This window comes from Convolutriloba macropyga, chromosome 7, assembly GCF_964194025.1.
Source record: "Convolutriloba macropyga chromosome 7, txConMacr16.3, whole genome shotgun sequence".
NCBI classification, from domain to species: domain Eukaryota; kingdom Metazoa; phylum Xenacoelomorpha; order Acoela; family Convolutidae; genus Convolutriloba; species Convolutriloba macropyga.
In genome coordinates this window covers 52,862,747-52,889,464 of record NC_134474.1, presented here as the reverse complement: position 1 = coordinate 52,889,464, position 26,718 = coordinate 52,862,747, and the positions used below count along the sequence as shown (strand labels likewise).

Below are 26,718 nucleotides of genomic sequence, written 5' to 3'. Positions count from 1 at the left end.
AGCCAATATTCACGCTATATTGGGCATGGGCTTTGCTTAATTTAGTTTTTTTACTGTATTTTAAAATTACAGCAATATACTAGGCTCGAGGAGCCGTCTCAAAGCGTTGATTCAATACTATACTAATTAGACCTCAATTTCGCTGTTAAAAAATCAATGATAAAGTTAGGCTCGATCACTAGTTTTGAATGTTGATCAAGCAAGAAGTCATTATTTCATACTTTTGCAAGCGTCCGACTTTTTTTTCAAGATTTCGCGTTTCATATCACACTAGACTTTCAACTTAAACAGTTTTTCGCTCGCTTTTCACATTTGTCTCGAAGATTTCAGCCTTACAAAATTGTGTAAAATGAGCAATCAACTGAGCAAACTTCTTGGAAGGCATGTTTCCTGGAAAATTTTATTGGAAGCCCAATTTTTTCTCATGAGACAAAGCACACACTTTTCGAAGATAATTGAAGGGGATAGTTGAAAACGGGAAACAGTCACAAAATATAACAACTTCGGCAAAGAGGACTTTTTTATGGTCTATAATTGAGTCAATATAAAGAAATATTTTTATAAATTGCTCATTTTTCTAAAAACCATAAAGATTGACACAACAGAGCCGGCTGACGACCTCTGCGATCCATTCGCTCCTACAATAATATCAAGGAATTCAGAAAAAAATATTATTTGGTTTGAACGGGTATTCAATTTTTGGATTGATTCGCTGCACGAGAATTGCAATGTTACCATAAATTTTAATTGAATTCTCTCTGAGTTTTGAACAGCCAAATTGAGGTCTAAATAAGTTAAGAGTATAGTTCTGGGAAGCCTTTGGCACTTCGAGCTCAACCTCGGGCGCAAGCGCCCTCGGCTTTGAGCTCTAATTCTCTTAGGCTTCCAAGAACCATACTCTAACATATACTTGTAAACTAATTGTATTAGTATACTATACTAAACTGACTATACAACCTAAAAGCATACCGGACTCATAATATCACGAGGCCGTCAAAAAAGTTTAAGTCAAAAGTCAATAAATTCAAAGCATCGAAAACTGTTTATGATGCTTTGACGTTTGACGACTGTCAGAATTTATGCATGTGTACAGAAGTTGACTTGCTGCAACCGAGATGACCTGCTTTCGCTTAATTGATGTTTGAAATTTGGATTGTAAAACGACTGGGAACGCCTGAGACCAAGCTCTAAATCTTTCACTACGACTACATTCGAAAAAGCGCCTTTACAATTGATTTTGAAAATGGGGTTGGAAGTTGGTACCAACTAATTAGAACAATCAGTGTAGCGTTGGTTCTTATTTCTTTATTTCTTTGTTAAAAGTACCAGAATTTTGATTATAATTTGGGCAATTTAAGTCAATAGTAATGGCGTCTGTCACGTCGATCGTTCCGCGCCAAGATTAAGATGAAGCTAGTAGTAGACGTATCAGTAGTAGTTGAGGCTTGGATCGCTACCCCGGGTTTTTCTGACTCGCTGTGACAACTTACCAATTTTGTAGTTTTCTCTTTTAGGCTCAAGTGCGATATATATATATATATATAGTTTAACGTCTGATCAAGTTTTGTTTCCTTTTATTGCAGTAAGTGCATTTGCAGTCTATCCATGGGCATTTGTCACAACGAACTGAATTTTTTTGGTAAAATGATACCAGTAGAGTGATACCAGTAGATTTTTGCTCTGTGAAAAAGGTCTGATGTTTTGTTCTGCTAAATTGTCTAGTTTTTTCTAATCTTTAGAGCTCGTGAATTTTGAGTAATGTTGTATTGGGAATCCCCTAAGTGATAGCTGTAGAAGCAAGTCGTGCATTTCAACGTACAGGGATAACTGTTAGAGATATAATTTTAGCTTAGTCTCAAGCTATTGGTATGCGGATCAGGTTAATGGTGCTGATAATCCATGAAAATTGTACTGGATAGGCCGAATTGAATGGACATGGAAGTGAACGTTTTCCACCTTCCTAAAAAACCCCAACACAGTTAAAATAGGGTTAAAATAGTGGGTTAAAATAGTGACCTATTACAACGAATATGCTTTTTGTTACAGAACATATACAAAGCAATAGACAAAAATTCTTCATCTTTAAAAATAGAGTTTTCAGCCGGTTTCTTCAAAGTGTTAAACCGTGTCCCTCCTCAAGAATTGTTTCAGAAAGTTATCAGAATTGGAGCAGGATATCTCGTAGTAGTTTTGAATGATATAGATACCAGAAGAGATTGTGTCTGTGCATACAAATACCAGTTTGAAAATTCTCAACAAAATCTGTAGCATGCAACAAGGTCCGCTTGCCTCGTCATCTCTTATTCTGTATGTTCAATTGTCTGCCCGCTGTTCGTATGGTCTCTGATCTCTACTTGTTTGAAGATTATCCGAAACTACCGAGCATAAACAAGTCAGAAATCAAAATAAATAGAGATTTGAGTGCAAAAAGTTCTGGCAGTATATGTAAACAATATTTCTTATTGCAATGCACCCACCTTTAAAGTAAAGTAAAGAAAGCGAATGGTGGGTTTTGCATGCTTCCAAAAACGTTGCTTACAAAATCAATTAGTAAAAAAAACTGGACTATACAATTGCTGCTTCTCCCCTTTTTAGCGGTTTCTCTTGCATTAAACTATCGAAAGCAGACTTGCAATGCCTCTAAACATTCCTAGGAAATCTAAGAAGCATATCTGGTAAAAATAATTACCTAATCAAAACAACTATAGTGCTTTATCTCCTGCTCTTGATCATGCCGAGACCATCAAACGCTTAATGTGATGGTTGTGATGGTGATTATTAGGTAATGCCTAACTATAAGCGCTTGGAGTACTCAATGGTTTATAGAATGCTATAGCACGGGAATGTTAGTATTTGATTTTTGTTTCAGGAAGATGTCCCCAAGTCTTCATCAGTTTCAATTAAGCCTCCACCCAAGAAGCAGAAGATTGACATGTCCTCATTCGAATCTGGTAAGGGCTGTTGAATTGTCAGTGAGTACTTGTCTGCAATCTTTTTGTTTAAACAAGTAAATTGAAAATATAACCCAGGGATTAAATATTACAAGTTATATTTAATGTTATATTACATGTTATATACAAAATTAGTACAATGTTAAAAATCAAAATTAGTGGTTCCGTTTTTTTAAAGGTAAAAATAACTTTTGAAGCCACCAACGTTCCTTTCCAATGGTACAAGTTTGAATTGTTGGAGAAGATGATGTTTTAACATGCGTTTAAAGTGTGAGCGTGATCTGATAGTCCGGACTTCACGCGGAAGTTTATTCCATTTTTCGATGCTTCTTTTTTGCAATGATCGACTGCTCGACCTTGTTTTTTCTCACTATGACATTACCACTTAGAAAAAACTCTCAGTGCCCTCTGATTTCAATAATGAAATATCATTCCTAAGTTTTGAAACACTCATATGGCTTATGTGAGATTTTACTAAGAGTCCTCTAGATCTCTCAAACTTCTTTCTCATATAGCAAACTTTATTTCCCCAATTGATTTGTCGATTAATTCAAGTTCTGAAAAAAAGAGCACTGAAAGTTAAATGAGAAAGGACTAGGGATTTCAATAGCATCAATCGTGCTTTTAGAGGTAACTGATAACGTATAAGGTATATGGATCTAATCGCTGTGGCCATATTTGATAGGACTTTGTTGAGTTTACATGAAAGTTTAATTTAGAATCAATCTTTATACCCAAGTATCTGCAGTGACTTTGTGGCTTAATTTCTTGTCCCCGAAAAACTAATAAATCAAAATTTTCGTTTTCTTTCGAGACGCAAAGAAGTTCAGTTTTACCGGTATTCATGGTTAATTTGTTTTGCTTTAGATAATTATCTGTTTTCTCCAGTTTTTCAGAAACTTATTTTGCCAGTTCGCTGACATTGTTTCTGCTAAAATGGAAACTTTTGTCATCAGCCAAATGAAATGTCGAATTTTCCTTGTACCTTTTCTCGAAAATCATTAATGTAGAGAAGAAAAACTAGTGGCCCTAAAACCGTTCCCCGAAGAACCCCATGATTTGTTTCTAACCATTCTGAGTAAACATCATTTATCTTAACACACTGCTGTCTGTTTTTATGAATTGAAGCAAATAAATCAACTGCACTTTCTGAATAACCGTAAGCTTCAATCTTTTTGAGAAAAATTTTGTGTGATATTGAATTAAATGCTTTAGCCAGATCAATAAAAACAGAAACTGAAATTTTTAAGTTATCATAATTTTCTTGTAATGCTTCGATTAAGTGTAAAACCGCATCTGTAGAAGACTTATGTTTTTGAAATCCAAACTGTGTACCGTTCAAAATTTTTTCTTTTTGTAAAAATTCGTTAAACTGATTGAGAAGTATACGCGCTCAAAGAGTTTTGCAAACATTGGAGTAGTTGAGATAGGCCTATAGTTCTCGCAAATTTTTACATCCATTTTTTGTAGACCGGACTAATGAAAGCAAGTTTCAAATTTTCTGGGAAAATATTTTGACTAATGCATGTGTTGAAAACAAACTGCAAATGGGTTCCGATTGCAAAGTTTGCTGCCTTGATTGCCCAAGCATTAAAAACGCCTGGACCTGGAGACTTATTGTTGTCGAGTATATTAATTGCGTGAAGGTTAGTGTCAAATGATTAAACGCACGGGTCACTGTTTAACAGCCGTATGCAGCTGCGTGGTTAAGGTGGCATACCGAAAGCAAGAAAAGTTAACTGCTGGGGGTTCAATCGGGGTGTACAGCGTGCTAAGCAGCACTAGCCACTGGCGTAAATGGGATTGCGCGACCGCTGCCTAATTAAGAGGGATGATCTATTGAGTTCCTCACAAATGTTTTATGGCTCCCAGCTAAATATTTAGTGGTTATATAGCAGATAGCTGTTTACTATGTAATATGTCATGTAAGCTTGTGGGGAAAAATTTGCGGAGATTAGGTTGTTTCTCCTTTGACATGTCTTGCTTGCGCTATGAGTATAATTGCGGAAAATGGCATGTACATTGATTCGAGTTTTTGTTACGATTTCAATTACTTCGTGTCTTATTTTTTGTTTAAGCCAACGCTTAAACAAAAAATTTTGCAAATTTTAACAAAACAATATTATGTTGAAAAATGTTTTTTTTTCCTTTCTTTTTCAGCTTTTTGTGCTTAATCTCTTTCTGATGTTTTTGTCCCCTCTTCCTTGTTTGTTTTCTGTATCTTTTTTCTCTTTCGTTTCTTCCTCTTTTTGTCTCTCCCCTCCCTCCCTATTTTTTTCTCATTTTCTTTTATTCTTTGTTTCTTTCATTTCATTTCTTGCATTATCAGTTCGCTCTTGCTCTTTCTGTCAAAATCTTTCTTTCTCTTTTAGTCTCCTCTATCTCTATATCTCTCCTGGAATGGTATGATGCAAATAGTTTATTTGTTTCGATGAGCAGTTGACTTTGTCTGATGTCGAGTTTTAGTTCATGTTGGGTACGGTTTTTATGGATATGTATTAAAGATCTGTTCAGTTTCATGATTTTCTCATGTCAAATTTGAGTATGTGATGTTGGTCACGCCGAAGCAGGCAGTGGAGTGAAAAGTCTATTGGTTTTGTTGCGTAAAATTTTTCCATCCCAATTTTAAGTTGAGTGGATAAACTGTTTGAAAAAATTGTCTTCTTGATTCTTTTTTCACATGCGGCAATTTGAATTTTCTATCGTGATGTTTTTATAAATGGTTTGCCAAGTCCACTCCTAGTCATTTTTAGGTTTAGTTTTTTTTAGTCAATGAAAGTTCTCTGAATTGTCGTTCCGGACTTCTTCTGCTATGTTCTCTGCCTTAACAGAATTTTAATTGTATTTTGGAGCGTTTTTTAATTTCTGTTCACATTATTCATGATTTTCGAAGTTAAATTGAGATGACGATTTTGGTCACGCCAAAATGATGATAGTGAAAAAGCAAGTGGTTTTGCGAAGTGAAATCTTTTCGCTCTAATTTTCAATTAGAGTGAGAAACTGGTGTTTGATCAAAATTCGCTTTCTCGCCAGTGGTTTTTTTTTGTTCGAATAAGTCATTTTGACATTGATTTTAATGATTTTTTTTCTCTTTTTTGGATCTGATTTGATTTCTAAATGCTTTTCCTAATCCATTCTAGGTTTACTTTTAAAAAAAAATTAATAACAATTTGAAAATTCTTTGATTTGCGTCAGGACTTTTACTGCTATGTTTTATTGCGCCAAGAATTTTGTTACCACCATTGGAAGTCACGCTCACTTCATATCTGCTTTTCATCCAATCACGTGATTTATTTGCGTGATAAAAGTTTTGTCACATCACTATAAAAAATGACTTTCCTTACTCTCAAAGCGACTTCTGTTTAATTAAATTGAATGAAATAGCAACAATGTTCCTTAAACTGAAAGTCATATTGAGGGCGGCTAAAAAACAAATAAATTAGACGTAATTTTCTTATAATAGAAATCTGAAATCTCAACATTTAGTTTGAAAAGCTGTAATTAGTTGCTCTCAATTGAGTTTTGTAGCAATTATATTAGTCTTGTGGCCTTGGTTTATTCGATTTTTCGCTTGACCGATTTTGCATCAAATCCTTTAACTTTTCGGCCCTCAAACAGAGAACGTCCCCTTATATTATAATTCATTATGTAAAAATATGGTATGTGCGTCTGGGGGTGCCAATAATATGCACCCACTAAGCCGGGGTTACAAACGGAAAAGATCACTTGTTTTCTAGGGGTTGTTTTTTTTAAGCTCAGGCAAGTTTGTTTTTGACTTGAGCACTTGCCTTTTTTCCATCATTGACTTCGCACACCTCTACCTCTCCTCACCCAGCCTTCCTCCCCCCTCAACCTCACTACCTAAGCCCCTTCCAGTTACAACCTAGCACTAAACCATCCCACCCAAAACTTGGCAACCCCCGACATAATTACCCTCAAACCTCCATTTTTTCCAAACACTAATGTTTTTAGGCAGTTTCTGGTATTCGAGTTGTTTCTGGTGTTCTACCGGCTATGTCTTTCAGCGGAGGCATGTGTTCATAACTTGAACGTCTGTTTTAGAACGTTTATTTCGGTTTTAGCTTAATTACTAATACATATTAATTAGGAACTTGTGGTAAATATCAAGGTCGAAATGCCAATTTTTTTCCTGGAATTTTTGAGTCGAAATGCCAATTTTTTTCCTGGAATTTTTTTTCCTTTTTTTAAAGCTTTTTGTGCTTAATCTCTTTCTGATGTTTTTGTCCCCTCTTCCTTGTTTGTTTTCTGTATCTCTTTTCTCTTTCGTTTCTTCCTCTTTTTGTCTCTCCCCTCCCGCCCTATTTTTTTCTCATTTTTCTTTCATTCTTTGTTTCTTTCATTTCATTTCTTGCATTATCAGTTCGCTCTTGCTCTTTCTGTCAAAATCTTTCTCTTTTAGTCTCCTCTATCTCTATATCTCTCCTGGAATGGTATGATGCAAATAGTTTATTTGTTTCGATGAGCAGTTGACTTTGTCGGATGTCGAGTTTTAGTTCATGTTGGGTAGGGTTTTTATGGATATGTATTAAAGATCTGTTCAGTTTCATGATTTTCTCATGTCAAATTTGAGTATGTGATGTTGGTCACGCCGAAGCAGGCAGTGGAGTGAAAAGTCTATTGGTTTTGTTGCGTAAAATTTTTCCATCCCAATTTTAAGTTGAGTGGATAAACTGTTTGAAAAAATTGTCTTCTTGATTCTTTTTTCACATGCGGCAATTTGACTTTTCTATCGTGATGTTTTTATAAATGGTTTGCCAAGTCCACTCCTAGTCATTTTTAGGTTTAGTTTTTTTTAGTCAATGAAAGTTCTCTGAATTGTCGTTCCGGACTTCTTCTGCTATGTTCTCTGCCTTTCACAGAATTTTAATTGTATTTGGGAGCGTTTTTTAATTTCTGTTCACATTTTTCATGATTTTCGAAGTTAAATCGAGATGACGATTTTGGTCACGCCAAAATGATGATAGTGAAAAAGCAAGTGGTTTTGCGAAGTGAAATCTTTTCGCTCTAATTTTCAAGTAGAGTGAGAAACTGGTGTTTGATCAAAATTCGCTTTCTCGCCAGTGGTTTTTTTTTTGTTCGAATAAGTCATTTTGACATTGATTTTAATGATTTTTTCTCTTTTTTGGATCTGATTTGATTTCTAAATACTTTTCCTAATCCATTCTAGGTTTACTTTTAAAAAAAATTAACAATTTAAAAATTCTTTGATTTGCGTCAGGACTTTCACTGCTATGTTTTATTGCGCCAAGAATTTTGTTACCTCCATTGGAAGTCACGCTCACTTCATATCTTCTTTTCACCCACTCACGTGATTTATTTGCGTGATAAAAGTTTTGTCACATCACTATAAAAAATGACTTTCCTTACTCTCAAAGCGACTTCTGTTTAATTAAATTGAATGAAATAGCAACAATGTTCCTTAAACTGAAAGTCATATTGAGGGCGGCTAAAAAACAAATAAATTAGACGTAATTTTCTTATAATAGAAATCTGAAATCTCAACATTTAGTTTGAAAAGCTGTAATTAGTTGCTCTCAATTGAGTTTTGTAGCAATTATATTAGTCTTGTGGCCTTGGTTTATTCGATTTTTCGCTTGACCGATTTTGCATCAAATCCTTTAACTTTTCGGCCCTCAAACAGAGAACGTCCCCTTATATTATAATTCATTATGTAAAAATATGGTATGTGCGTCTGGGGGTGCCAATAATATGCACCCACTAAGCCGGGGTTACAAACGGAAAAGATCACTTGTTTTCTAGGGGTTGTTTTTTTTAAGCTCAGGCAAGTTTGTTTTTGACTTGAGCACTTGCCTTTTTTCCATCATTGACTTCGCACACCTCTACCTCTCCTCACCCAGCCTTCCTCCCCCCTCAACCTCACTACCTAAGCCCCTTCCAGTTACAACCTAGCACTAAACCATCCCACCCAAAACTTGGCAACCCCCGACATAATTACCCTCAAACCTCCATTTTTTCCAAACACTAATGTTTTAGGCAGTTTCTGGTATTCGAGTTGTTTCTGGTGTTCTACCGGCTATGTCTTTCAGCGGAGGCATGTGTTCATAACTTGAACGTCTGTTTTAGAACGTTTATTTCGGTTTTAGCTTAATTACTAATACATATTAATTAGGAACTTGTGATAAATTTCAAGGTCGAAATGCCAATTTTTTTCCTGGAATTTTTGAGTACTTGGTTGCTTTATTAACGTTTTGATGCAGTTTTGAGCTGTTTTCATTCGTGCGTTTCAAGATGTTTTGTGTCCTTCTTCAAATCGGTACATTACTGGCAGAGTTTTTCTTTGAAGATGATTTTTCCAATTGTTTTGGTAATCTCTTCTAGCCTTTTTAAATCGATTTTGCATTGTTGTGTTGCATTTATTAGTCAATGAGGTGAAGTCTAATGCTAGAGTTTTGATCGATGTTTACTACTAGAAGTGTATTTGGAACAGGTAGTGAAACGCTTGAAAACAGTTTAGGTCAAACTCCTCAAGAATGGAAAACTGATTTTTTGTTCATAATGCTTTTTCTGAGAGTGCTCTCTAATAGCCACTGTTAGCTTCTCAAAACACATTTTTCCATGACTTTGATCATTCAAAACGGGATAAACAGGTAATGCGCAGTCGGTATTTAGTTTCTTTAGAGGACACTGGTTGGCTTAACTAGTCTTTCAAGTGCTGAGAGTGCTCAATCTGCTGGGAAGGCCTAAATACAAGTTGAAAGGTCTTTTTTGTGAGTTCTTTGTGCAATTTTTTTTGTCAATTTTGAGGTTTTTGCTTTATTAGTCGTAAATCGACGTTTTCAAAATTGCTTGAGGTGTTTTTCGAGGTAGAATTTTCAAATTTCCCTTTTGTGCGCTATATGTGTTGGTAATGCTATCATAAACGATCAATATGATATGATTCTCCTATTTTTTTTGCGTTTTTCGACATTTATTTGCAAACTAAAGATTTTCAGGGCTTAAGGATGGTTTACTGAATTGTTTCCGGAGAAAAAAATTTCACTTTGAAGAAATGTAGGTCACCAATTTCGGCGACTTTTCAATGTTTAAAAAAAGTTCAAATACTTGTTTTTGTTATTGGACCTTCAAGGGTCAGCAAAACTCCTAAGGTCTGATTTTTGGTTATTATATAGTTTAATGCCTAGTTATATTGGCAATGGTTTTCACAACATTGGTTTTCTTTAACATATTGAGTATTAGTCACTTTTTGAATAATATTTGCAATTTTCTTCAATTTTTTTTAAATTATGAAATCAATTTTCGAGTTTTTCAACGTTTAGGGGCCAATGAATATTGCTACGGCTTGATGATGGGTAACTTGTTTTTTTTGTGTTAACGAATCTTTGACGCTTTTCTGAAATCAGTTTTTTAGATTCTTTTAATTTTTCGAGATCTTTCATCTCTGGGGGCCAACGAAGCTTTCTACAGTGCTTATGCATGGTTTAATGTATAATTTTATTTGCATAAATGTCGTTTTGAGAACAAAAGCCTCAAGAACTTGACCAACTTTTTCTAGTTTTCGCTATTTACAAATTTTGAACTTTTCTCCAAAGCTTTCTTGTCGCGTAGATGTGGAGCTTGATTTCTGCTGGCCTGCAAATTTGTTCTGCAGATTTTTCATTTAAATTTTTCTGAACTGAAATCGTCAATATAATCCTTTTTAAATGCTCTCAAACAAAGTTTGTAGCAATTATATTAGTCCTGTCGGTCTTTTTTATGCGATTTTTCGCTTGACGGATTTTTTTCTGACGTATTTGATTTTCGTCCTCAAAAACGGGATAAACAGGTTGCGCGCAGCGGGCATTAAGTTTGATTAGAGGCCCTTAGCCATGTTTAGTAGTCCTTCAAGTGCTTAGTGTAGTGAAGCTACTGGGAAGACTGTCGTTTAAGGATCAAAGGTCATTAGGGAGTTTTTTTTCGTCATTTTGCGGATTTTTTGTTGCACCAGTCTAAAATTGAGGCTGATTAAAGTTGGTAAAGGTCTTCTGCTAGACAGAACTACTTTTTATGACCTTTTTAAGTGCTATGTTTCTAAAAAACAGTTTCTAAAATTTTTTTGTCATTTTTTAAAAGTTTTTTTGGCCCTAGGTGTCAAGGAACCTCCTTCAGGGTTTGATAATGGATTACTTCACAGGTTCTAGTGGAAATGAATTGCTTTTCAACATTTTAACATCACGAATTTTATCAAATATTTGACAACTTGCCATTTTTTAATCAATTTTTTCGACATTTATTGTCATTATTCAAGTTTTCCCGGAACAAGGGGCCATGAAACCTCCTTAAGGGTTTGATAATAAGTTACTGAAAAATTTCTATTAGCCATGAACTAGTTTTCAACTTTTTGAAATCACAAATTTTAGCAGTTTTGTGGTAAAACTTGTATTTTTTTGAAACGTTTTTTCTTGTTTTAGTTTTCTTCAGACTCAAGTGCCAACGAACCTCCTCTGGGGTTTGATAGTAAGTTACTGCGTAGTTGATATGTAATGGAATGTTTTTCAAGTTCTTAACATTGCGAATTTTAGCATTTTTTCGACAAAACTTGCAATTTTCTTTTACCTTTTTGTCATTTTTCAGGTTTTTCAGCCTCAGGGGTTAGCAAACCTCCTTTAGGGTTGGATAATAGGTTACTGGAAAATTGTTTTTGACCATGGAATAGTTTTCAACTTTTTAATACCAGAAGTTTTAGCAATTTTTTTTTTGTAAAAATTGCATTTTTTTCAAGTTTTTTAAAGTTTTTTGTATTGTTTAGGTTTCTCCACCCTCAAGAGCCAAGAAACCTCTTATAGGGTTTGATAATAGGTTATTGCATGTTTTCTAGATGTAATGGAATGTTTTTCAAGATTTAAATATCACAAGCATTTTGAAAAATTTTTGCAATTGTTTTCAAGTTTTTTGAATATTTTTGATTTTTAAATTTTTTACCGGCACCTGGGGCCAGGGACCTCCTCCATGGTCTGATCATAAGCTGCTTCATAGTTTCTAAATTTAATGGAAGTGATATCTTTTTTACTCGAGTTTTAGAGTTTTTTTCATAAAATTTAATTTTCATTTTTTCGGAAAAATCATTATCATCTTCCAAGTTTATGGATCTAGCAAGGTTTTGTTAAAATTTGATTTTTAAAAAAAAATTTTTTGAATATTTTTGTCCTTGTGAGTTTAACGATCATTACTAGCCAACGAAAAACTTTTTTAATACTTGCAGATGGGTTACACCACAAAACTGCATAGAAAAAAATTGCTTTTGAACTCTTTTTGACTGCGAAATGAGGAATTTTCAATTTTTGCACTTTTCAGTTTGCTATATGATTTAATTACTAACAAGGCTAGAAAACTAACAGTTGCAGAGTCGAATCTCATCATGTTAAATTTTTTCAGCTCTCTCTCTCTGTTTTTTAGGGTTTCTTTCCTTTTCTCTCTCGTTTTAACTCTGTCACACATCTCTTTCATGAACTCTTTTGTTGATGCCGCACTTCAGCTGCTATGTGGCGTGATGTCATTATCTGTCACCCTCCTTAACGCTGAATTATAGTAGAAACGTTTTATCATAAATTGTTTAACCTGAACTTTTCAGGAAATCATTGTTAATTGCTCTCAACTGAAGTTTGTAGCAATTATTTTAAACCTGTTGAGCTTTTTTATGCGCTTTTACGCTTGGCTTTTTTGTATGACCCATTTGACTTTTCATCCACAGAAACGGGATAAAGAGGTAGCCTTCAGTGGGCATCAAGTTCTCTGAGAGCCTTTCAGCTCACTATTCTCCAAGTATGCGATGCACAGAAACTGTTTTGGAGACTTATACTAAGGGTGTGAAGGGCGGTTCTTAGGAATTGATTACTCCACCTCCACACCACCCCGCCCCCACATCAGCTCACCAATCCGCACCCCTGCACATCGTTTAGGCCGTAAGGGCCCTGCGCAGCCAAAGATCCCCTCCCACCATTCCCCCCCCCCTCTGCGCTCACCTCACGCCCCTTCAATTAAGCTAAAGCTAGCCTCGCTAAACCGTGGCTAGCTACTGACGGAGCCAGCCGGTCGTTTGAGAGCAATTCGCCAGACGTTAGTCGGTTATGTTTTATGATATAGGTGCTGCGTTTGTGCGTAGGTTTGAACATTAATATTCTCTTTATGATGATACTGGCACCATGAAACTGGCGATTCTTATTTTTCGTGTTTTCTCTGTTCTTGTTTTACCTGTCTCAGATTTCCTCGTATTATGTCAAATTTTTTGTTTTTCATATTTGCCTTTTTTTCTCGTTTTCACTTTTTAAGCGAAAACTGTGGTATTCAACGCGCTGATTTTAAAAGTCTATACACTCTAAACTCTTAGAGTTTTGATTTTCTCAATTGATTTGTTTTTCTATGTTTTTGTCAAACAATATTTGTCTCTTTGGCAGGCAGTTTGCAAATGATCTGCTAGTCGGATACAATAGTTTCAAACTTCGATTCAATACATCGGATTGAGGTCTTTTCATAAGTCGTTTGACGCGTCGCTTACCTCACTCTGTTTCAACTGAGTTGATTTTAGTTTCTTCTGTCAATGAATGACGCATTGTAGTGATTACTTTCGAGGTCCAAAGAGCAAGGAAACGAGATAAACCAATAAATCCCGATCGATAAGTTGTAATGCATTTGGTTATCGAAATTCTTTAAAGCGATTGCTAGCCGGAATTTGTGTTAAGCTTAGTAGCCTCCAGCTAAAAAACTGAATTAAGTTGAATTTTAGAATCTAACTGAAGCTAGCGCGAATTAGCACACAATTTTCCCCTTTGTCTCCTTTTCTGTTTCAATCCCGATGTGCGTCAAGCAGATGAACGTCGGCGGCAGCAATTTTCCGGCCTTTTGCCGGCTATGTCTGTTGATTCTGCGCTTGCCAATTCTTGTTATCAACTGAGGTTTTTTGAACTGAACTGTTGTTTGTTGTCATATTTGATATGTTTTTGTATATTTGTTAGTTCTTGTAATTTCTGCTTCGTTTCCTTTTAATTGCTCTCAAAATAAGTTTGTTGCAGTTATATTATACGTGTGGTCTTTTTTAATGCGTCTTTTTTGCTCGACGAATTTTTTGTCTGAAATATTTTTGAATCCCCCATTGCCCCGCATCAATTCTTCACCGCCCGGTGTAACCCCCCCCCCCCGTGTGCATTCCAACCCCCCCCCCCCCACCCTCGTCAACATCTCTTTCCCCTCCGCTCACATCACTCCCCCCGCGCTCACATCACGTCACTTCAACTAAAAAGCCAGCGAATCCGTAGCTAGCTACTGACGAAGCCAACCGCTCGCCGGTTGTTTGAGAGCAATTCGCCCGACGTTGCACTGGTATATTTCTAGCGACAAAGCTGTAAGCTGAGATGAGCTATATTGCGGTGCTCTTGATTTTTTATAATCCAAAAATTGGATTGTATTGGGGCTCTGGCTTTTAAAATTTTTTTCACACATTTTCCATGACTTTGATCTTTGAAAATGGGATAAACAGCTAAGGCCCAGCGGGCATCAAGTTTCGTTGGAGGCCAAAAGCTGAATTTAGTAGTCCCTCAAGTGCTTAGAGCGATGCAGCTTCGGGAAAGTCTTAGTTGAAGGTTAAAAAGGTCATTTGGAGTTTTTCAGGCCAAAATAGTGCAATTTTTCCACGTTTTTTTTTTAGTTTTTCGAGTTTTGTTTTATTAGTCTTGATTTGACTTTTTCAAAATTGATAAAGGTGTTTTGCAAGATATAATTAATAGCCGCGTCCTCAATTCTAGGCGGCTGTTATAGCGCTCCTATTTTTTTTACAATTCAAAGAATTTGAATTGTATTGGGGCGCTGTCTTTTTTTTTAAGATCTGTTCACACATTTTTATGATTTTTGAAGTCAAATTGGAGTAGTGATTTTGGTCACGCCGAAACAGGAAGTGGAGCGAAAAAGCGAGTGGTTTTGCGGTGTGATTTTTTTTGCTCTAAATTTAAAGTAGAGTGAGAAAACGGTGTTTGAACAAAAATTCGCTTTCTCGCTAGTGGTTTTTCGTTCACATGCGGCAATTTCACTTTGATTTTTACAGTTTTTTTCGATTTTTTGGGTCGGAATTATTTTTAAATGGTTTTCCCAATCCATTCATAGTTCGTTCAGTCAATGAAAATTCTTTGAATTGTACGTCAGGACTTGTCCTGCTATGTTTTTTACTTCGTCTAACAGATTTTTGTTTCGTCTTACCGTGACTTCTTGGAATTGATTTCTGAGCTCAATTATGAAACTTTAAATTTTATGAACATTTACTTATTAAAGGTCAATAGTGTGCATCTAAGTAGTGCCAAAAATATTAGAGTCTGGAGTTTTTGATTTCGAATGTTAATTTTGGGATCTTTTCCGTTTGTGCCCCCCCCCCCCAAATATTGCACGTGCATCTGGGGGGGTGCAAATAATATGCGCCCACTAAGCTGAGGGGGCACAAACGGAAAATATCCGAATTTTGAAAAGGCCTACTAGGGCTTTCTCCTTATAGAGCTTATGTGTCTCATAAAAATGACAGTCCGAAGCTAACCCAAAAAGTCTAGTGGTCTATTAAAGGACTGGTGGTCGATCTGTCTATTTCATTTCTATAGTTGTTTCAATTCATGTAACGACACAAGCGTCTATCGCGGCTATTTTCCGGCAATCTGCCGGCTATGTTTATTACATTTTATGACGAGCATTTTACATGCTCTATGTTTTAGGTAATGCGAACATAAACACGAAAAATGATACTAATTTTTGCAATGTTTTTCAAGTTTTTTTTGAAATTTTGTTTTTTGATTTTATTCAACCTCGGGTTCTAGAGAACCCCAATGGTGTGATAATGGGTTACTGCATAGTTTTTAGTGGCAATTGAATTATCTTTTTAATATCACAAATATCCGCAATTTTTTGATAGAATTTGAATTTTTTCAAATATTCTGAAAATTGTTGCCATGTTGCTTGTTTAAAGTTCAAGCCAATGGAATTTTTTAGGGCTTGAAATTGGTTAACTGGAGACAATGAATTTGTCCCGAAGAAATTATTATCACAAGTTTTAGCGACATTTAATTAAAGTTTGCAATTGTTTTCACTTTTTTCAATTGTTTTCAAATTGTTCTCAAGTTTGCATTTTTTTTTCAAATTTGCAATTGTTTTCAAAGTGTTTGTCGTTTTTCTCAATTGGGCAGTAAGACTCCATCACGGCTTTGCGTGGGTTACTGAGTATGTTGAAATGGATCGAATGTGGCCTTAAACAACCTTTTCATAAATTTGTTGATGTTTTTATATCTGCCTGTATTCAGTGTTAATGTGTAGTCAATTGATTTAGTTTCACCAATGACATTAACAATGGGATTCCTAAGTAGTAAGAGGTTAAATATAATCTTACGGTTTTAAGAAATTTCTTTTGAAAAAAATGATTTTTTTTTTCAGAATTGCCACTTTCAATCTTATTTCTGCAACCTTAGCGTATTCTCATTAAAGAAAGAGAGTTCTAATCTTTTTCAAGTAACATATAATGTAGTTTTATTTGCTGTTTTACTAATTAAATATTGCTTTCCTGGCGCTGATGCTACGAGTTTTTCATTTGTTTTTTACTTTTTTACATTTTCAAAATTTCGAGGTTTTTTTGCTATCTTGTCAACCATCACATTACTGGCACCTTAACAACAAGGCGCATATCACTTTAATGGCTTTGAGATAAGGATAATGTCTTTTTAGTGAATAGTTTTTGACCTTAAATGCTTCGACACCATTTCCTCGCAAAATTAAAATGATTTTTTGATTTTTGCCTCTATTTTTTCTTTTTGTTGTCATGACATTCTGGATACTAAAAGTTCTCAATGTTTTTTATGAAGATAAAAGTGAAGCCGTTGAACGATTTCAGTTGATAGCTAATTGTTTTTTATAGCTGCGAAGCTGTAATCTGAGCGGAGCTATATTGCGGTGAGCTTGGTTTGTCGTCTGACGCTCTTTTCTTGTTTTACATTTGTTCAAGCCGCTAAGGTGAAAAAGTCAAATTTTTGAATGACTTCTTCCTCTCATTAGCCGCGTTTGCGCGAGTGACGTCGTTTCTCACTCTCTTTAAGAGGTCATATGCGTGATTAGATTTTAATCATATGTGACTTACCTCACTCAATAAAATGACTTTTGCACTCTGAAATTTAAATTTAAATTGAATTAGTGTTAGGTTAAAGGAACTCATACCTGTAGTAAAGGTCCCTAATAAAAAGGCTTCTGCGGAATGAATTTTAACAAGATTTATTAATTTTTTGCTAAATCTTACATAGTTTTTTGAGCGGCGTCGGTCTTTTTCAATTTATAGCTATCCGTTTCTATCTCTATTATACGACACGCAGGTCTATTTTGCAGCTATTCCGGCAATCTGCCGGCTATGTTATGACTTTGAATAGAATTGTTTTCAAAAATTGCAAACATATTTTTTAACTTTGCCCTTTTGTTTATCGTGTACTGGTTAATTATTCTCCAAAAAGATAGATCCCGTATTTTTTGATGAAATGCAAGTCATTTGGTTTAGCTGAATTTTTATCTGATACTATTTTGACCTTTTCTTTAAGTTTTTCCAAAAAAAAATGGATAGACATTGAGTTTTGGTCGTAAGTATTGCTGGTTGTTTTTTATTTGGTTTTGTTGTTTGTCTTTTCTCTTACACTCCTTAATTGTAGTTATCATCGGCCCTCTAATGAATAGTGGTTAGAGCTCAAAGCGTTTTTTAAATGGATAAACCAAACGCACATTACCGAGCCTCCTTGTTTCGATTATAAATTTAATCGTTTTCGATCGTGATTGCCATTTTTCTATCGACAAAGTCTTCTTAGCGTTTGAATACTACAACCCTTGGTTTAAAAAAAACGGTACTGCTCTTTATAGAATTGTTTTGTAATAGTTCAGTTTTTGGCTTTTACTCCTTTAGTTTGTTCATTTCGTCATTCTGTTGTTCTGCCACAATCTGTTTACAAAATTTCTAGAAGCAGCAACTTGGACGATTTAATTCGCGGTCATGTTTAACGGTAATAAGTCAACCTCAAGCTGTCGTGTTTAACTTGTAGTTTTGGTCCGATTGAATATTATCCATGCAGTTGAGCGGAAAAGACCTCACCAGTTTTATTTGGGCTCACTGTAATTGAGTAGACTGAGCTGTGTCATCAATTGTTCATCCGTCTGTATCGCACAAAGGGACATTTTTTTAAATCTAAACAGGGCTCTTTTCTGTTATTGCCCCCCCCCCCCCCCCCCCAGTCTTATATAGCCAGTCTATTTGCACCCCCCAAATAAGTACTCTTTGGTCCTTATAGACCCCTTATTTTAGTCATAATAAATTACCGGTAAACGAATGGATGATCTTTTGCTTCTGGTTAAAAAAAAATTAGTGCCATGAAGCTATTCCTGTGAAAAAAAAAGCGCCAAAATATTAAAAACAAGCATTATTCTTCAGAAAAGAGCCCTAAAGAGTTTATCTATTTGCTCACGCTGATGCGATAAAATAAAATTGCGAACGTGTTTCAAGTAATTTTATTGAAGTTGTGAGGTGCATAGAATGCGGCCATTGTTTTGAACTGAGGCTTAGTTTTCCGCCATTTTTTGAACGTCATTGTAGTATTTATAGTGCTGACGTAGTCTATTTTTGTCTACTATTACGGAACGATTGCGTCACAGCTACGCTGTTTTGTAATTGAATTTGAAGTATAACTTTGTGTTATATAACGCAAAAGCAGGCCTGCTGGTATATTATATCTTGTATCAAATACCAACCGTATGAAGCTACTATAGAGAGGTAGCGTGGTAGAAAGAAAGAGTGGTATTGTGTAGTATAGGCATTTTGAGCTGAAGGAAATGCATTTGAGCGCATACCATAATTTTAGCGAGAGATTTAATATAGAAACCACGCAAACAAATCGTCAGTTTGACGCATGAATGTTGTAAGTAAACCGAAGACATTTCAACGCATGCGTTTACTCTTCTTATCTGCGCGGGGAGCGCTTGTAAAAAATTGTCGGTTTTTGCGCTGTATTCGTTAAACCATTATAGATTTTTAGAGTATGCTCAAATTTTTTCATATGATCTTTGATTAATAATTGGTAAAATGTCGCAAGTACATAACATTAAATATGCCTGAAAATATTTACCTAAAATCATGCTCAAAGTCAGAATTCGACCAAATTATGCAAAATGATAAAAGCTGAAAAAGAGATGACTGTAGTCTGCAAAGGGGACAATTAGATTGTCTTAAAGAGTATGTCTCGAAGTGTAACAGCACCATATATCTGAATTGATACATTCTATAGGTTTTTTAATTTTAATTGAAAGTTGAGGAATAGAATTGGTATTCAAATTGATCGAACGTGCAGAGCATTAGTTTCAGTTTCACTATGACGAAATTTCACTTCGTGTAGTAATCAGAATCATCATACGATGACGCAACCTTAAAAATAGAACACGAATAATCTATAAAGAACTATAAAGAGTTTATCTTTTTTTAAATATTCCGATAGCATGACGTGTCACTTTTCTTTAAATAGTCACAATAGAGGTTTGAAATCTCCTCCGTTTTACTGTTTTAGCTCCAAAGTTAGAACGCACAAACTCGGGTTCTGTGCTGACTACACTGGAGGGACCAATTTTGAAGGTAGAGAATCAGAACAGTATCGGAATCAACTCTAGGACTCCAAATTTAGTGGTCAGTTCTAATCAGGGAGTTGTTGTTCCCTTTTCGAGTGTTAGCAGCTCTTTACAGAACAGTGCCGAGTTACCTGTTAGTGTTGGTGTGTCTATAGCGTCTGTGAACGACCTTGTTGCAACAGGTCAAGTCCAATCGAATATTGCTCTGGTTGAAGACAGGAGTCGTCGACCAGCTCAATTACAGATCAAACCGTCCAATAATCCATTCGACGTGGCCTTCAAAAGCATGAACGAGAAATCTCTGGAAAGTCAGGTGAGACAGTTTGACTAAAGTTGAAGATTCTAGATTCCTCATTTTGCTCAATCAAATATTTGTATTAAGCATTTGTGCTAATATCAACTAAAACTTCCAGAAACCGATGTGTTTTTTGAGTAGTGATCGAACATGGGTTCTCGATGTGTGGCTAACAATCAATTCAAAATTAAAAATTTTGAAATGAGCGGTAAATCAATTTGATAGTTAAAGTGCTATTTTTTTTTAGTTTATACCAATTTTATAATTGACTACTTATTCTATAAATGAGGGATGGTGGTGCGAATTTCTATGCATAAATCTGGATAATAATAATGTATGTTATAATGTAGACAAATTTAAATTTTTATGATGTTGACAAGAATAAATGCTTAAATCTGCAGACAAATGTTTGATCAAAAGTTCCACTCTTCTATACTCTATAATTTATAATGTATGTATAAATCTGTAGAAAAATTTTAGATCAAAAGTTCCACTCTTCATTCGAGAAATTGTGGCAAAAATTGTGATCATGAATTAGAAACTCGCACCACCATCCCTCGTTTATAGAAAACGTAGTCATTGGTCATTGTGACATTCTTAGAGACAAAACCCTCAATCAACCAGATCCATCGAGATCCATTATTGTTGGAACTTTCTGCGCAACAGACTGCAACTTTCTGGAGATCCATCTTTGTTGCAACAAACTGGAGATGTCTGTTGCACTGAAAGTTCAACAAAAACAAAGTTCAAACAAAATGTCTGTTGCACAGAAAGTTCCAAACATAAAGTTCAAACAAAATGTCTGTTGCACAGAAAGTTCCAGCAAAGATGGATCTCGATGGATCTGGTTGATTGAGCGTTTTGTCTCTAGCATTTCACAATGACTACGTATTCTATAAATGAGGGATGTTGGTGCGAGTTCTGTATGATGTTCAAAATTTTTGCATCCACAATTCTCGAATGAAGAGTAGAACTTTTGATCTAAAATTTGTCAGCTGATTTTAATGAATATAAGGTTTTGTTAGTTGAATTCGAGCATTTGAGATTCGACAGACCGTCGGATGACCCCAGAAATTAAAAACTAAATCTAAATATTTATTATAGCTGCGAAGCTGTAAGCTGGGCGTAGCTATATTCCGGTGCTCTTGGTTTTTTTACAATTCAAAGAATTTGAATTGTATTGGGGCGCTGTCTTTTTTTTAAGATCTGTTCACACATTTTCATGATTTTTGAAGTCAAATTGGAGTAGTGATTTTGGTCACGCCGAAACAGGATGTGGAGCGAAAAACCGAGTGGTTTTGCGGCTTGAAATTTTTTGCTCTAAATTTAAAGTAGAGTGAGAAAACGGTGTTTGAACAACAATTCGCTTTCTCGTGGTTCTAGTGGTTTTTGTTCACATGCGACATCTTCAGCTTGACTTTTACAGTTTTTCGATTTTTTTGGATCGTTTTTTTTTCTAAATGGTTTTCCCAATCTATTCATAGTCGGTTCTTGGTCTAGTTTTCTGGTTAGTCACTGAAAATTCTTTGAGTTTTACGTCAGGACTTGTCCTGCTATGTTTTTTGTTTCGTCGTCTGACGCTCTTTTTTCGTTTTACATTTGTTCATTTGATTTGAATTTGTTTAAGATCAAAGGAACTCCTAGGCACAGTAAAGGTCCCTAATAAGAGGCTTCTGTGGAATGAATTTTAAAAAGCTTTACTAATTTATCGCTGGATATTTTTAGCCTAGTTTTTTGAGCGGCGTCGATTTTTTTTTCAATTTAGATCTGTAACTGTTTCTATCTCTTTTATATGGCACGCAGATCTATTATTTCGCAGCTATTCCGGCAATCTGCCGGCTATGTTTCAAGTTTTCAACTGCCAAAATGGTCAAAACTGCAAAACTTTTCTCGAATTAAGCTATTTATTCCTTTTGAGGCTCCTTCTTGAACTGTTTCATACTTTTATTACTCGCAGCCAGAGATTTCAAAAGCTGTGGGGATATCTCAAAAAGACAAAGATTTTAAAAATTAGGCGATCGAAATTGCATTAGCTTTGTTTGTAGAAATCTTGACAAAAATTTTGACTCCAGAAACAGAATTAGTGACTGCATTCACGAGAAAATAACAATCTGAGAGTTATTTTTAATAGCCGCCGTCAGCCTCTCAACGGCTATTATTTTGGCGCTCTCCCTTTTTTGAATTCGCTTTACCTTTTGATCTCGTTTTTCGTTTTACATGAGGCACGATTTTCACGCTTGACTTCTGACTTACCCCACTCACTGTTTGAACTGAATGGATTTTAAATTCTTTCACGCTTTGAATTACGCAATGTAGCGAATACGGCCAAAGACAAAAGATAAAAAAACAGGATAATTTTGAAGGTAGAGAATCAGAACAGTATCGGAATCAAAACTAAATATTTATTTTAGCCGCGAAGCTGTAAGCTGAGCGTAGCTATATTGCGGTGCTCTTGGTTTTTTTCCAATTCAAAGAATTTGAATTGTATTGGGGCGCTGTCTTTTTTTTAAGATCTGTTCACACATTTTCATGATTTTTGAAGTCAAATTGGAGTAGTGATTTCGGTCACGCCGAAACAGGAAGTGGAGCGAAAAACCGAGTGGTTTTGCGGCTTGAAATTTTTTTGCTCTAAATTTTAAAAAGGGTGAGAAAACGGTGTTTGAACAACAATTCGCTTTCTCGTGGTTCTAGTGGTTTTTTTTTCACATGCGGCATCTTCACCTTGACTTTTACCGTTTTTCAATTTTTTTGGATCGTTTTTTTTCTAAATGGTTTTCTCAATCCATTCATAGTCGGTTCTTGGTCTAGTTTTCTGTTTAGTCACTGAAAATTCTTTGAATTTTACGTCAGGACTTGTCCTGCTATGTTTTTTGTTTCGTCGTCTGACGCTCTTTTTTCGTTTTACATTTGTTCACACAGCAAAGCTGAAAAAGTCAAATTTTATGAAATACTTCTTCCTGTCACTAACGGCATTTGCGTGCGTGACATCATTTCTCACTCGCTTTAGCGAAAGTTTTTAGGTTATTTGCGTGATTAGATTTTGATCATACGTGACTTACCTCACTCAATAAAATGAATTTTGCACTTTAAGACTCAAGTTTGATTTGAATTGGTTTAAGATCAAAGGAACTCCTATGCACAGTTAAGGTCCCTAATAAGAGGCTTCTGTGGAATGAATTTTATAAAGCTTTACTAATTTATCGCTGAATATTTTAGCCTAGTTTTTTGAGCGGCGTCGATTTTTTTTTCAATTTAGATCTGTAACTGTTTCTATCTCTTTTATATGGCACGCAGATCTATTATTTCGCAGCTATTCCGGCAATCTGCCGGCTATGTTTCAAGTTTTCAACTGCCAAAATGGTCAAAACTGCAAAACTTTTCTCGAATTAAGCTATTTATTCCTTTTGAGGCTCCTTCTTGAACTGTTTCATACTTTTATTATTCGCAGCCAGAGATTTCAAAAGCTGTAGGGATATCTCAAAAAGACAATGAAAGATTTTAAAAATTACGCGATCGAAATTGCATCAGCTTTGTTTGTATGAATCTTGACAAAAATTATGCCTCCAGAAACAGAATTAGTGACTGCCTTCACGAGAAAATAACAACCCGATAGTTATTTTTAATAGCCGCCGTCAGCCTCTCAACGGCTATTATTTTGGCGCTCTCCCTTTTTTGAATTCGCTTTACCTTTTGATCTCGTTTTTCGTTTTACATGAGGCACGATTTTCACGCTTGACTTCCGACTTACCTCACTCACTGTTTCAACTGAATGGATTTTAAATTCTTTCACGCATTGAATTACGCAATGTTGCGAATACGGCCAAAGTCAAAAGATAAAAAAACAGGATAAGCATACAAAGCCCGGTCCTTAAGTCATTGTGCGTTAGGTGGTGTTCACATTCACCATTTGGACTTTGTTTTTTACGTTTCTTCTATTTGGATTTTTAAAAAATGGTTTTGCCAATCCCGTCATAGTCCATTATAAGTGATTTTTTGTTTTGTCAATGATAAATCTTTCAATTGTAAGCCCGGACTTGTCTTGCTCATTTTTTAAGTTCTTTTTTCTTTTTGATCTAGTTTGTCATTTTTCACAGAGTTTTGTGTTTGATTTTTGACTGAAATCACTCACTTTTTTTAGAGAACGGATTTGAATCGATTCAGTGAATATATTATGCAATATAGTGAATACGGCTGAGTACTTTTTTTTACTTTGTACTTTCTTTTAATCTTAGTCACCATCTGTAATGCTATTTAATGCTGCATGCTTCTCAGCTGGCAATTAGTTTTTAACCCTCCTAATTTCTTACAGTTCAAAGACTTTGAATTGTATTGTTGCGCTGTCTTTTTTGGAAGATCTGTTCACGCTTTTTTGGCTTTTTCACGTCAGTGAAAAGTCAAATTAGAGTGATAGTTACGGTCACATTGAAATAGCAAAAGAAGCGAAAAATAGTTTAGATTTGAGGCGTGACTTTTTTCAGAAACCTTTAAAGTGGAGTGAGAAATTGGTGTTTGAACAATTTGGCGGTTTTTGAGATGGATCCTTTTTCGGGTGCGTCAATTTGACTTCTGTTTTCAGAGTTTCCTCTCCTTCAGTGCTTTTCAGACGGTACATATGTGTTCTAATTGTGCCTATTTGCCTTTGCTTGAGTTCATTAAGGGGCAACTAAAACTTTTATGTTTTTGCCACTGTTTGTTGTCATATAATATTAGTGAATTTTCGTTTTTGACTCCTTTTGTAAAATTATCTGTTGTCCTATCACTTAGTATCTTTATTGTCAGATCTGATTGGTTGCTAATTAGGCACAAAAGAACCTAATCATTAGTGGTTTTCATCACTCTGACCGTACCTTTTCTCATAATTTTGGAGTCATTTTTCGAGTTCTGCAAGTATTATTGTACTTTTTGTTGTGTTATTATTTATTCTCATTGGGGACAGGTCTCTGTTTTTGGGAACAGGTCTCAGTTTTTCTTTTCAACTTAGTCTCATTATTGACAGGTATCATTGTTTGCTTTAAAAATGCTTCAATTAAATCATGCCATTTCAGTTCTGCTTTTTCTAACTTATATGCTTGTTCTTTTTTTTTTAAAATACCAGTAGTTTTTTTTTAAAATTTTGCTTGTATTTATTTTATTCATCGCTGTGTTATCAATTAATCTCATTGATGACAGTTCTCAACGCTGGTTATTGAGGACTCAGTTAATTGATGTTTTTGTTTCTTCTAGTAGCTGTTGCGTTCTGTGACTTTTAAGTGTATTCAAAAAGTTTCAGCGATTTTTGCGATTTTTGGTCATTTGTGTCCTATCATTTAATACTATTAGTGAGAGGACTCATCGACATTTAATGACAGGTTGCTAATGAGAATTAGAGGAATATAGTTGGCAATTTGAGTTCATAGCAGTTGTTTTTTTGTTGATCTCGTTTTTTATCCAAAAAAATAAAAGTTGAATTTTTAGATCTTGCTTGTTAATAACCGCCCTCATCTTCTCAGCCGGCTATTATAGGGCTCCTATTTTTTTTTTACTTCGTCAAATAAAAAAATGTTTTGCTTTATCTCATTTTGCCGCTTTTTTAACATTTTGCGTGAAATCTTTTTGACTTCTCTAGTCTAGTTTCTCTCTTCTCTCATTCTGCTAAAAGTGATTTTGAACATCAGTTGCTCAGCAAAGCAATTCAAAATGAACAGAGTCAGTATAAAAAATTGAAGTCAGAAGTAGAAACGGGATAAACCCATAAAGCCCAATTTTAGATGCCCGCTATTTGGACGTCGTTCCTATAAGTCTTAGTTACCATCTCTACTGCTTATTGGTATTGATGGTAGCCCCTATAGCCTCTCTCTAAAACAGAAGTATGTTCAACCACGAAATGCCATCAAAATAAATCGGACTAAAAAATGTTTTTGTACGAAAATATTTTTTACAATATCTATTCTTTCAATCCCAATCATGCTTATTGGAATCAACGGCGGCTATTTTCCGGCAATCCGCCGGGTATGTTTTTTGTTGTTCTTGTGTTGTTTTTGTTGCTTAGTCTCATTACTCTCAGCTCTCGTTTGCCTTTTAAAGCTGAGTGAATGTTTGTTAAATAATTAGTTAGTGCAATTTTTTGAATTGTATTTCAGGACTTGTCCTGCTATGTTTTTACAAATCAAAGAATTTGAATTGTATTGGGGGCTGTCTTTTTTTTCAGATATGTTCACACATTTTCGTGATTTTTGAAGTCAAATTGGAGTACTGTATTTGGTCACACCGAAACTGGAAACAGAGCGAAAAAGCGAGTGGTTTTGCGGCGTGAAATGTTTTCGCTCTAAATTTAAAGTAGAGTGAGAAAACGGTGTTTGAACAAAAATTCGCTTTCTCGCTTGTAGTTTTTTGTTGATTTTTTGGATCGGATTTTTTCTAAATGGTTTTCCCAATCCATTCATAGTCCGTTTTAGGTCTAGTTTTCTGTTTAGTCAATGAAAATTCTTTGAATTGTACGTCAGGACTTGTCCTGCTATGTTTTTTACTTCGTCGAATAATTTTTTTTGCTTTACCTTAGTTCACAGCTTGTTCAACATTTTACGTGAAATCTTTTGGACTTCTCTAGGTTTTCATTCTCTCATTCTGCTAAAAAAATGTTGTAGTCAATAGTTGCTCAGCAAAGCAATTCAAAATGAACCGATTCAAGTCGTGATACCAATTTGTTCTGCCTAACAACCGTTTTATGAAGCAGAAAACGTCTTCAACAACATTGGAGACAAGAGGTAAGTTTCTCAATTTAATGCAGCCTTTAGATTGATACAATTTCGTTTGTTTTTTGCTTCAACTTTTGCACTGCGGATTGTAATTCGAGTATCTGAGTGTGTTTCT

The 26,718-nt window shown here is 35.2% G+C and overlaps 1 protein-coding gene and 1 long non-coding RNA gene across 5 annotated transcripts in view; one reads left to right on the top strand and one right to left on the bottom strand.

The window, feature by feature from the left end:
* LOC142343152 (uncharacterized) overlaps nt 1–26,718 on the top strand; it is a 91,440-nt gene that overhangs the window by 6,583 nt on the left and 58,139 nt on the right. For both annotated transcript variants that reach the window (XM_075394849.1, XM_075394847.1), the window contains exons 3-4: nt 2,870–2,951; nt 19,517–19,887. In XM_075394849.1, coding sequence (XP_075250964.1) covers nt 2,870–2,951; nt 19,517–19,887 — 453 coding nt within the window. The remainder of the gene's footprint in view (nt 1–2,869; nt 2,952–19,516; nt 19,888–26,718) is intronic.
* Nucleotides 504–18,732, bottom strand: LOC142343153 (uncharacterized). Of its 3 annotated transcripts, none has more exons than XR_012759187.1 (3): nt 18,425–18,724; nt 18,055–18,147; nt 504–2,375 (listed from the first exon to the last, which is right to left on the bottom strand). It is a non-coding gene; the product is annotated as an uncharacterized LOC142343153 (long non-coding RNA). The 3 variants fall into 3 exon arrangements; XR_012759189.1 differs by lacking the exon at nt 504–2,375 and adding an exon at nt 12,942–13,871 and having other exon boundaries at nt 17,861–18,147; nt 18,425–18,732; XR_012759188.1 differs by lacking the exon at nt 504–2,375 and adding an exon at nt 12,942–13,856 and having other exon boundaries at nt 17,861–18,147; nt 18,425–18,731.